Raw genomic sequence first — 12,507 nt, 5'->3', positions numbered from 1 at the left:
TGATTTGGGGTGTCGCCAACAATATAGGCACTCCCTACACCTAACGATGTTTTCGAGCCGTCGGTGTAAATAAATGTGGCGTCCGTCATTTGTGCACATAGAGCAGCAAATGCCCGACGATAAACAAGTGAAGGGGTACCATCCTTGGGAAATCGACAAAGGTCACAGAGCAGGCAGATCCGGGGACGGAGCCAAGGCGGTGCAGTACCCCAAGTTGTCAAGAAGGTTTTAGGAAAGCGGAAGGAAAGAGAATGGAGCAGTTGACGGAAGCGGACTCCCGGTGGTAGTAGGGAGGAGGGGCGGCCTGCATACCCTACATTAAAGGAGGCGTCGAAAAAAATGTCATGGGCTGGATTAGCAGGCATGGAAGACAGATGGCTAGCATAACGACTCAGAAGGACTGCTCGCCGATTGGACAGCGGAGGTTCAGCAGTCTCAGCATAAAGGCTTTCCACAGGGCTGGTGTAAAAAGCTCCAGGCACTAAACGTCATCCACGGTGGTGGATAGAGTCGAGACGCCGAAGAATAGACGGCCGAGCAGAGGAGTAGACTATGCTTCCATAGTCCAATTTCGAGCGCACTAAGGCACTATAGAGGCGGAGAAGGACCACTCGGTCCGCTCCCCAGGAGGTACCATTCAGGACACGGAGGGTGTTGAGGGATCGCAGACAGCGAGCCGAAAGATAGGAAACGTGGGAGGACCAGCACAGTTTTCTGTCAAACATAAGACCCAAGAATTTAGCGACGCCTGAAAACGGAAGGTTGACAGGACCTAGATGTAAGGAGGGCGGAAGAAACTCCTTACGTCGCCAAAAATTAACACAAACGGTCTTACTGGGAGAAAAACGGAAGCCGGTTTCGATGCTCCAAGAGTGGAGGCGATCGAGACATCCTTGAAGACGTCGTTCAAGAAGGCTGGTCCGTTGAGAGCTGTAGTAGGTCGCAAAATCGTCCACAAAGAGAGAGCCCGAGACATCAGGAAGGAGACAATCCATAATTGGATTTATGGCAATGGCAAACAGTACAACACTCAGCATGGAGCCCTGGGGTACCCCATTTTCTTGGGAGAAAAAGGGGCAGCCGACCTCGAAAGCCCCAAGAGAACAGTGTGCGGAGGATGCCTGTCCTCCAACAGGTATTGTATGGTTTCTCCAGATCAAAAAATATTGCTACTGGTTGGCGTTTCCAGAGAAAATTGTTCATGATATAAGTGGAGAGAGCAACAAGATGGTCAACTGCAGAATGATGCTTTCGGAATCCGCATTGGGCAGGTGTTAAAAGACTGCGGGATTCCAGCCACCAAGCTAAACGGTAATTCACCATACGCTCCAAAACCTTACAGACACTACTCGTGAGAGAAATGGGGCGATAGCTAGAGGGGGGATGTTTGTCCTTTCCAGGTTTCGGAACAGGAACGACGATAGCTTCCCGCCATCGTCTGGGAAAAGTACTGTCGGTCCAAATTCGATTATAAAGGCGAAGGAGGTAACGCAGACTATCGGTTGATAAATGCAGCAACATTTGCATGTGGATACCATCCGGTCCTGGGGCAGAGGAGCGAGAAGAAGAGAGAGCATGTTGGAGTTCCCGCATGGAGAAAACAGTATTGTAGCTTTCGCGATTTTGAGAGGAGAAAGCAAGAGGTTGCACTTCCGCTGCACGTTTCTCCGGGAGAAACCATGGCGGGTAATTTGAAGAGCTCGAAATCTCAGCAAAGTGCTGACCCAATGAGTTAGAAATTGCGACGGGGTCCACTAATGTATCATGCGCGACAGTGAGCCCAGAGACAGGGGAGAAACTAGGCGCGCCTGAGAACTGTCGAAGCCGACTCCAAACTTCCGAGGAGGAAGTGAAGGTGTTAAATGAGCTAATAAGGAATTTCCAGCTTGCCTTCTTGCTATCGCGGATGACACGACGGCATCGCGCATGGAACTGCTTATAGCGGATACAGTTGGCCAAAGTAGGATGGTGGCGGAAAACGCAGAGAGCACGTCGCCGCTCACGTATTGCGGCACGGCATGCCTCGTTCCACCAAGGAAATGGGGGGCGCCGGGGCAATTCGGAGGTGCGTGGTATTCAACGTTCCGCAGCTGTAAGAATAACGTCGGTAATATGTGTGACCTCATCGTCGACGCTGGGAAAGTGACGGTCATCGAATGTCGCTAGAGACGAAAAAAGTGGCCAATCCGCTTGGGCAAACTTCCAGCGTCGCGGGCGCATATATGGCAGTTGAGGCTGCAGTCTAAGGAAACATGGAAAGTGGTCACTCGAGTGTGTATCATCAAGGGCGAACCATTCGAAGCGCCGAGCTAGCGGAACAGTACCGACCGCAAGGTCCAAATGAGATAAATTTGTCGTGGAGGCAGACAAAAATGTAGGGACCCCAGTGTTGAGGCAAACTAGATCCGCTTGGTGGAAGACGTCTAGCAATAGTGAGCCACGTGGACAAGGATGTGGAGATCCCCAAAGCGGGTGGTGGGCATTGAAGTCCCCAACCAGCAAATAGGGGGGTGGAAGCTGACCAAGAAGATGAAGGAGATCAGCTCGTGCCATTGGTGTGGACGATGGAATGTATACAGTACAAAGAGAGAACGTGTATCCAGAAAGGGAAAGACGGATGGCGACAGCTTGGAAGGAAGTGTTTAAGTGGATTGGGTGATAATGGAGAGTATCATGGAGAAGAATCATGAGTCCTCCATGAGCTGGAGTGCCTTCAACAGAGGGGAGATCACATCGGATGGACCGAAAATGAGGGAGAACAAAGCGGTCATGGGGACGCAGCTTTGTTTCCTGAAGACAGAAGATGATTGGCGAGTAGGATCGTAAGAGGATCGACAATTCATCCCGCTTGGCGCGAATGCCGCAGATATTCCAGTGGATAATGGACATAGGGTGAACAGAAAATGGAGGAATGTGACCAAGGTTGCTGTCAACTCAACGACTGCTCAGAGCTTGCAACCGACAGCATGGAATGGCATTCAGCCGAAGGCAGAAGATCCTGATCCATAGGTTGTTCAGGAGCAGCTCCTGCCACCAGCGATCGGCCGGTTGATCGGCAGCCAGCAGTGCGCCTCGGCGACACACAAGACGGCCGAGGGCGATTTCCACCAGGTGGTGCTGTAGATGGGACATGCCTTGGTGGAGAAGGAGATGAACTGCGTTTCTTTGTAGCATTCTTGGAAGTATGATGTTTAGATGAACAAGGAACCAATGGTTGTGAAGTTGGGGTACGTAAAAAATCTTCACGAGTATGCTCTTTTTTTGAAGTCTTGGTGTCTGACTTTTGGGCTCGAGTTTTAGCAGAACCCGACGAAGGGTGATCCAGAGAGTGGGCAGGCAAAAGTGGCGAGGCTGAACGGGCGATCTTTGCGCTGGCCGATCTGACGACCGTGGCACTAAAGGTGAGGTCGCAAGTCTGCGTGGCCGCCTCCTTTGTTGGCCGAGGAGAAGCAAGGACAGTGCTGTATTTTCCTGTCTGAGGCACGGTGGGCTGTCGACTGGCGAATAATTTTCGAGAAACAAAGGTCGACACCTTTTCCTTCACCCTGATTTCCTGGATGAGCTTTTCGTCCTTAAAAATAGGGCAATCTCGAGAGGAAGCAGCATGGTCACCCATACAGTTGATGCAGCGAGGGGATGGAGGTGGACAAGCACCCTCATGGGCATCCTTGCCACACTTAACACATTTGGCCGGATTGGAACAGGACTCGCTGGTGTGATTGAACCGCTGACACCGATAGCAACATGTAGGATTTGCGACGTAAGGCCGAACGAAAATTATCTCATAGCCAGCTTTGATTTTCGATGGGAGTTGAACTTGGTCAAATGTCAAGAAGACAGTGTGGGTTGGAATGATGTTCGTGTCAACCCTTTTCATAACTCTATGAACAGCCGTTACGCCCTGGTCAGACTGGTAGTGCTGAATTTCTTCGTCAGACAATCCGTCGAGGGAGCGGGTATAAACGACTCCACGCGAGGAATTTAAATTGCGGTGCGCTTCAACCCGGACAGGGAAGGTGTGGAGCAGTGAAGTACGCAGCAATTTTTGTGCCTGGAGGGCACTGACTGTTTCTAACAACAGGGTGCCATTCCGTAATCTGAAACAAGACTTTACAGGACCTGCAATTTCTTCGACACCTTTCTGAATAATGAAAGGGTTGACCGTGGAGAAGTCGTGACCTTCGTCAGACCGAGAAACAACAAGGAACTGTGGCAACAATGGAAGAACTGTCTGTGGCTGAGACTCAGTGAACTTACGCTTGTGAGGGGACAAAGTGGAAGGTGAGGAAACCATTGCGGAAGAATCCCCCATGATTACCGGCGTCTCCGATGGCGCACTCCTCCCTTGTGGGGGCCCTCTCTGAGGGCACTCCCGCCTTAAGTGATTGTTCACACCTCAGGTCACACCTCCCGACAAACGGACGGAGGGACCAATCCGCACTTTCGGAAGGTATCAGCTCGGGTAATCACCCCTCCCTGGGCCTGGCCGTTACCAGGGGGTATGTATGTGTCCTACCTGTCTACCCGGGGCGGGGAATTACGCGTTACCCCGTCACCGGCTACGCACAAAAATGCGTGGGTCGGCCTTCAGACACGCACAGGGAGGAAGAAAGAGAAAGGGAAAAACAAAGAAAGGGAAAGGAAAGAGGAGAGCTCTCAAACGCCGCAGTGGAGAAACGGGTAAAGAGAAGAGGTAAGGAAAAGAGAAGGACAAAGGAAGGATGAAGACATACAAGCAGGGGAGGCGAAGAATGCGGTACATTTACGAGCGTCCGTCTCCGGACGTAGGCACAAACCATACTCCCAGAGGGGGAGAAAGGGAAGGAAAGAGCCAGAGGTGAGGAGAGGAGGGGCGAAGATGGGGGAGAGGGAAGGATGCGGAAAAGGAAGGTATGCAGCCCGGAAAGGAAGGAGGGCCACATTAGCTCGGGGTCCTGTGCTCGCTACGCACATATCCACAAAAGAGTTGTGGACGCCCTGGGGGGAGATACTGAATTTATTTGATGAAAGGATAAAATATACATATATATAAAAAAAGCAGTAAATGAAGCAGGCAAAACGGAATACAAACACCTCAAAAATGAGATCGGCAGAAAGTGCAAAATGGCTAAGCAGAGATGGCTACAGGACAAATTTAAGGATGTAGAGGCATATATGACTAGGGGTAAGATAGATACTGCCTACTGGAATACTAAAGAAGCCTTTGAAGGAAAAAGAACCACCTGTAACAATATCAAGAGCTCAGATGGAAAACCAGTTCCAAGAGAAGAACGGAAGGCAAAAAGGTGGAAGGAGTATATAGAGGGTCTATACAAGGGCAATGTACTTGCAGGCAATATTACTGAAATGGAATAGGACGTAGATGAAGATGAAATTGGAGATACGATACTGCGTAAAGAATTTGATAGATCACTGAAAGACCTATGTCGAACCAAAGCCCTGGGAGTAGACAACACCCATTAGGACTACTGATAGCCTTGGAAGAGCCACCCTTGACAAAACTCTACCATCTGGGAAGCAAGAGGTATGTGACAGGCAAAATACCCTCAGACTTCAAGAAGAATATAATAATTGCAATCACAAAGAAAGCAAGTCTTGACAGATTTGAAAATTACCGAACTATCAGTTTAATAAGTCATGGATGCAAAATACTAACATGAACTCTTTACAGACGAAAGGAAAGACAAGTAGAAGCCGACCTGTGGGAAGATTAGTTTGGATTCCGTAGAAATGTTGGAACATGTGAGGCAATATCTTACAAGATGGATTAAGGAAAGGCAAACCTACATTTCTAGCATTTGTAGACTTAGAGAAAGCTTTTGACAATCTTGACTGGAATACTCTCGTTCAAATTCTGAAGGTGGCAGTCATCAAATAAAGGGAGCAGAAGATTATTTACAATTTGTACAGAAACCAGATGGCATTTATAAGAGTCGAGGGGCATGAAAGGGAAGCAGTGGTTGGGAAGAGAGTGAGACAGGGTTGTAGCCTATCCCTGATGATGTTCAATCTGTATATTGAGCAAGCAGTACTGGAAACAAAAGAAAAATTCGCAGTAGGTATTAAAATCCATGGCGAAGAAATAAAAACTTTGAGGTTCGCCAATGACATTGTAATTTTGTCAGAGACAGCAAAGGACTTGGAAGAGCAGTTGAACGGCATGGACAGTGTCTTGAAACGAGGATATAAGATGAACATTAACAAAAACAAAATGAGGATAATGGAATGTAGTCAAATTATGTCGGGTGATGATGAGGGAATTAGATTAGGAAATGAGACACTTAAAGTAGTAGATGAGTTTTGCTATTTGGGGAGCAGAGGATATAAAATGTAGACTGGCAATTGCATGGAAAGCGTTTCTGAAGGAGGGAAATTTGTTAACATCTAGCATAGGTTTAAGTGTAAGGAAGTATTTTCTGAAAGTGTTTGTATTGAGTGCAGCCATGTATGGAAGTGAAACATGGACAATAAACAATTTAGACACGAAGAAAATAGAAGCTTTTGAAATGTGGTGCTACAGGAGAATGCTCACGATTAGATAGGTAGATCACATAACTCATGAGGAGGTACTGAATAGAATTGGGGAGAAGAGGAATTTGTGGCACAACTTGACTAGAAGAAGGGATCAGTTGGTAGAACGTGTTCCAAGGCTCAAGAGACCATCAATTTAGTACTGGATGGAAGTGCGGAGGGTAAAAATCATAGGGGGAGACCAAGTCATGAATGCACTAAACAGATACAGGAGGATGTAGGTTGCAGTAGTTACTTGGAGATAAAGAAACTTGCACAGGATAGAGTAGCATGGAGAGCTGCATCAAACCAACCTTGAGACTGAAGATCACAACAGCAGAAGGGGTGGATGTGGTTTGCAACCAGTTTACAATACTCCTTTTCTGACAGTGTCACACACAAGCTCCACTGGACCCATGGATGCCCACATGGACGTTTCCCAGAGTATAATGGAGGCCCTGCCAGTACCCGAGTCAAGAAGCTGTTCCCATTGTGAGTGACAGAAATGCACCCTCCCAAAGGCATGATGAAGAAGGTATCAGGATTCATCACACCAGGCAATGCTCTGTCATTGTGCCGAACATCCAGTATCAATAGTTACATGCCTATTTCAGTTGTAATTGTCGATGTTGTGGCATTAACACTGGCACATTGATGGGTCATCAGCTGCACAGACTCATCATTAGGAGTGTTTGGAGCATTGTGCATGCAGACACTTTTACTCTGCCCTGCATTGAAGTCTGATGTTAGTTACACCACAGTTTGTTGCCTGTCTTGCTTTACCAGTCTGCCCAGCCTATGATGTGTACTATCTGTCATGAGAGGTGCTTGCCCAATCCCACAATGTCTGGACATGGTTTCACCTTTGTTTCGCCATGTGTTGAAGACAACCGCCACAGCACTCCTCAAACACCCAACAAGTTGTGCAGTTTCCAAAATTCTCATGCCAAGCCTTCCGGCCACCAGAATCTGCTCTCAGTCAAATTCAGATCGTGTACATTCCCCATTCTACATATGTACAGCACACTCACTGACACTTCATGCACCGTGTGTGTGTGTGTGTGTGTGTGTGTGTGTGTGTGTGTGTGTGTGTGTGTGTGTGTGTGTGTGTGTGTGCGCGCGCCTGACTAGCAGACAAGGTAAAGTGCTATGGCCTCGATGAGTTTATATCGATAGCAGATCGGTGATCATAATGTTTTGGCTGATGTGTATAAGGATATAGTATTATCACTTCCTAACGATTGCTGTGCAATGCCAAAGGAACCATTCCACAACATTCAAGGCAATTGTCTAATGCATCAATTTATTACAAGTGTGTACTGGAAAACCATGTCTCCAAAATTTTTATTCTGTTTTTAATATCATTGAAGTATGACTTGTCATGCGTATTACTCCATCGATGTTTCCCACTTTGCTGACACAATACGCAGCACCCTCCTGCTGGAGAGTTCTGAACTGCAGCGTGTAACATGGGTGTGTGTTACTTAACCATGTTGGCCCATGAGAAAACCCTCAGTAAACAGGGAACATTTCAAATAGTTCATACATATATGGAGCACCCTCTCCTTTAGCATGACAATGCCAGACCATACACAAGTGTTTTTGCACTTGCAACAGTCTGATACCTTTGATTCATTATTATTGATCATCGTCCATAATGTCCCGGCTTGACCCAATGAATTTTCAGCTGTTTACAAAACTTAAGAACACCTTCAAGGATGATAGTGATGAATTGGTGTGAGCAGAGGTGATGCTGGGGTTCTGCCAACAAAGTCAAAGATTCTACAGTGATGACACCAACAACCTCGTGTGTCTCATTGGGAGAAAGGTGTTCAGTGCCATGGTGACTATGTTTGAAGTAAATATATAAACATGAAGAACAAAGATGTAAAATGTTAGTAAAGTTTGTTTCAACTAAAATGCTTCAATAAATTTCAAATAAAAATTTTGAGCCATTACTTTCTAGCAAGTCCTCATGCCCAAAATATACACCAATAAAAATTAAGTTTTAATTAATTTGACAGAGAAGGTGGCTTTCAATTGATATAATGTCTACACGCATCTCTTAAGGTCATAGGGAAATTCAACTAACATAGTACATAATGTAAGAGAAAACTTCCTGCGGGTGTAAGTTACATTCTGGGCACCATTTGGATTTTTTGGTAAACATTAGGCTGTGCTACTGGTCAATTTGTTACCACATCCTTTATTTGGTTTTCATATTTCTTGGCTTTGTCAGCTTACAGCCACACTGCCACCTTTCAACCTAGGCAGGGCCTTGAATTACAATATCGATCAGTCTCTCACCACAACATATATTTCAAGGGGGGTTGGGATCTATCACCACATTTTAACCATGTAGCTTTTGAATAGTTCTCACATTCAGGTGCAAGGTCAATGACTGTTCAAACTGCTTTTCATTAACAAACTGTGTGTTGTGCATACATATTCTATATGCAAAACCATCATTACATCAGGGGTCAAAGCCAAAGCCTGAACTATGTTGGGTCTAACCACCCTTTTGCTGTGTTTAATAAAATGTAGTATATTTACATGAAGTGAATCTGTTTGCCTACATCCTGGTAATTTTACAAACAACATGTGTAACAATGTGCAGCAAATGCAGAAAGTGGTTATGAACAAACCTGTCAGTATTTAATGTATAACTCCATGGCTTCATCAAAACTTTGTTGCCGAAATACAAATTCATTCTGCACCTGTCTGAAATTTATATTTACTGCTGACAGTTCTACTTACATTTTATTCACATATTCAAAGTCAACACCTGATGTTAATAGTACTCCAAATGTACTTCTCAGATTATTGACCATGCGAATGTCACTTCAACATTATTTACAATTAATTTATTTTACATCATCAATAAATAAATTACAACTCTCATTCCATAGCACGATACACTGCATTAACACGACACATGCATTACCTGCACCCATACCATTTATACATTTAATGGCAATGCTAACATTCAGTATGACCATAGTTATTCTTAAGTTGCACATTAAGGTTGTCATTTACAAGAAGTGTATCAGAGCAGAATATACCCACTTTATGGCAACCACTTCATCAGTATAATTGGGTTGTGCATTGAAGGTTTCCATGTTTACTGAACATTACATTGAAACTCTTGCTCTGTTCTATGTGAGGTTTAATATAAGGCTAATTTCAATGCACTGTGCAAAATGACTGTGCAAAGACTGAGGGTTCATCAGCTTTTTATTAAACAGTATTACTCATGTTTCCAGGAATATGACATCAATTGTATGTATTCACACATGATACTGCACACAAAAAAAAATGAAACACTTATAAGAAATACAAATAAGCCACTTACCATGGAGCATAACTCAGTTTGTACTTCATCCATTTCCTCTTTTTTTATCCATATAGTTGGTTCCTGGAACATGGCTTCAGTTCTACAATCTGAAAAAAAAAAAAAAAGCAATCAGATAAGAACAGCTGTACACTGTTTCCATTGTTACTATGAGGTGTAACTCAAAGGCAGTATTTTCACTCACCTACTGGGTGCAGTAAATGGGTGATTACACAGGAAACTGATTCAAAGTGGCTGATGAAAAGAGTGTTCAGTGATATAAACTCATTTACATTTCACAGGTTATGAAGGGTGAGAACAATCATAAAATTATATGCACTGGAAACGGAGAAGTTACAGTCGCTACTGCTCCTTTGCAACACTTTATAGATACTGTCCTAGTGTGACCACTATGGAAAATATGTATTTTTTTGTGCATGCACTAACTTCAGCATTACGAACAATCAAAGCAATCAATAGATTGCAGTGATATTACTTAATAACACCAAATATTTCATTCTACACTTTGGTCGTTGTGTTATTTACAGTCTGATAGGGACATGAAGAAAATCCAGATGTATGGATTGTTTGCTTATCAGTGAATATCCAATTTCAACATAGGTATTACTGAAACTTTCTTTATCTGTATTCATTTACAGTTGTACACTCAATTCACAGTAAACATCATCATTTTGGAATCTTTACCTGCTATTAAAGAAAACCATATACCTGTACTGTAGATTGCACACTGCAATGTGGAAGTTCTTATTCTTGATTACCATCAAGATTAAACATTGGTGAGCTTTTTCTTACAACACTGATTTCCACAAACATCTTTCTACTAACTGTAACTATGATGAATGATCTATTGAGTTCTGATGACATGTAATGCTTTTTGTTAGAGAAATTACAGTTAATTTGTGCCTCGTATTTCGCCAGTTCCAAAATAATGTTACAGTATTCTTATACAGAACTCCATTAAAAGCCACACACTACAACAAAATGGTATTTACACATGATTAGACGAATACTAACGACACGAATAATCAAAGCACAGTGAAAATTAGAACAATGCAACAGACTTAATATCTTCTACAGCCTTTCCTTGCATGTGAACATACTCAAACCATGAAATGATGTAGGCCTAGTAGTTGTGGGCACTTGAAGAAATGCTTACGTTAGCCCTACCATCTGGAGCCGCTATATATCTACATCAGATAACAGCAAATTATGTTTGTGAAGATAATTGCATCTAAGTGAGTCATCATAACCGTATTAACATAGTGAATGTTTGAACTTCACTGTCCGCCTTTCTCGTCAGTCCCGAGGTACATTACGGAGATCACTGCAAAGACAAACTGCTACTAACAACAGGTCACAATTTCAGCCGTTTCTTTTGCGAAGATACAGGAAGCGATTTTACCGAACAGACCAAAAACAGCAATCACTATTAACTCAGGTATTTGGTTGCGATGAACATAACCTAAAAAATTACAACATTCACACACCGTCTGAAAGTTTCACCAAGCACACTGCAGGTGATGTGATCACAATTAAAGACCTGTAAATGTACCCACTAAAAATTTTAAAACGAGACAGCAACCTCAAAAATATTTACCACAGCGTCATCACAACATATTCGCGGATAATCCACTCATCAAACTCAACTGTTATAACAGAAGTGAAGTACTGTGTTAATTTACTCCCAAAACATTTTTTTCACGTATTCTTATTTACAGTTTATAAACGCTTCTAAATTACCTGGAGAATGTCACACACAAATATTCGCAAAACAACATTTTAGTCGATTACACACAGCAAAGAACTAAAGCAAAGAGCTTGCAACAAGACAAATCACAATGCCGTGCGCTATGAAATAAGCAGTCTGGATAAATGAAAAGATAAAATGCGAAAATTAAATTCCATGGGATATTCTATCCCTTTGATAAATCCTTGTCACAATTTTGGTATAACAACCAGATAATTTTAAATGACTGTTATTGAAGGAATGCGTTTGAAAATATCTTGGAACTTTAAATCTTCACCCTACTGTGTGGGAAGCACTGATGTGAACAGGACAATTACATCGTTGTAATTTTCCTTTGTTACATGCAGGACCGGCATGTACAAGGTGCTTGACAGTGATAGCTTGTTGATTTTTTTTTTTTGTCTTCTTGTTACAGTTATGAGCTCTAAACTCTCCGTCAAAGTTTTCTTTAAATCACATAACAAATGGACGCTGTTTTATGACATTCTCATTCGAAGAAGGAAGGAAGATTAGATTTAACGTCCCACCGACATCCAAGTCATTAGAGTCAGTGCACAAGCTCGGACTGTGTTAAGGACGGGGAAGGAAATCGGCCGTACCGTTTAAAATGAAATGTCTCGTCTTTTGCATGGAGCGATTTACGGAAATCACGGAAAACCTAAATCTCTATGGTCAGATACTGGTTTGAACCATCGTTCTACCAATTGCAAGTCCAGTGTGCTAACCTCTGCACCACCTGACTCGGTTTACCCATCTGACTGGTTTCCTGTTAACATCTTTCGTAACAGCAACATAGCGAATCAGACGATACTGCCAACTGATAATCTTCTCACGGGTTGTTTCAAGAACAATATAAGGTTTGTCACCCCCTTTTGTCGCATATTCAGCAATAGTATTC

General features: G+C 43.6%; 1 protein-coding gene across 1 annotated transcript in view; it reads right to left on the bottom strand.

Moving 5' to 3' along the window:
- Positions 1-10,108, bottom strand: part of LOC126212598 (zinc finger protein 431-like) — a 115,907-nt gene extending 105,799 nt beyond the window's left edge. Inside the window, exons 1-2 of the mRNA XM_049940026.1 lie at positions 10,047-10,108; positions 9,863-9,951 (exon numbers count right to left, since the gene is read on the bottom strand). Coding sequence (XP_049795983.1) covers positions 9,863-9,934 — 72 coding nt within the window. The 5' untranslated portion in view covers positions 9,935-9,951; positions 10,047-10,108. The remainder of the gene's footprint in view (positions 1-9,862; positions 9,952-10,046) is intronic.
- Between the last annotated feature and the right edge of the window lie 2,399 nt (positions 10,109-12,507).

This window comes from Schistocerca nitens, chromosome 11 (genome assembly GCF_023898315.1).
Source record: "Schistocerca nitens isolate TAMUIC-IGC-003100 chromosome 11, iqSchNite1.1, whole genome shotgun sequence".
Lineage (NCBI taxonomy): Eukaryota > Metazoa > Arthropoda > Insecta > Orthoptera > Acrididae > Schistocerca > Schistocerca nitens.
The sequence above is the reverse complement of the archived record's forward strand: the minus strand, read 5'-3'. Positions and strand labels throughout refer to the sequence as shown.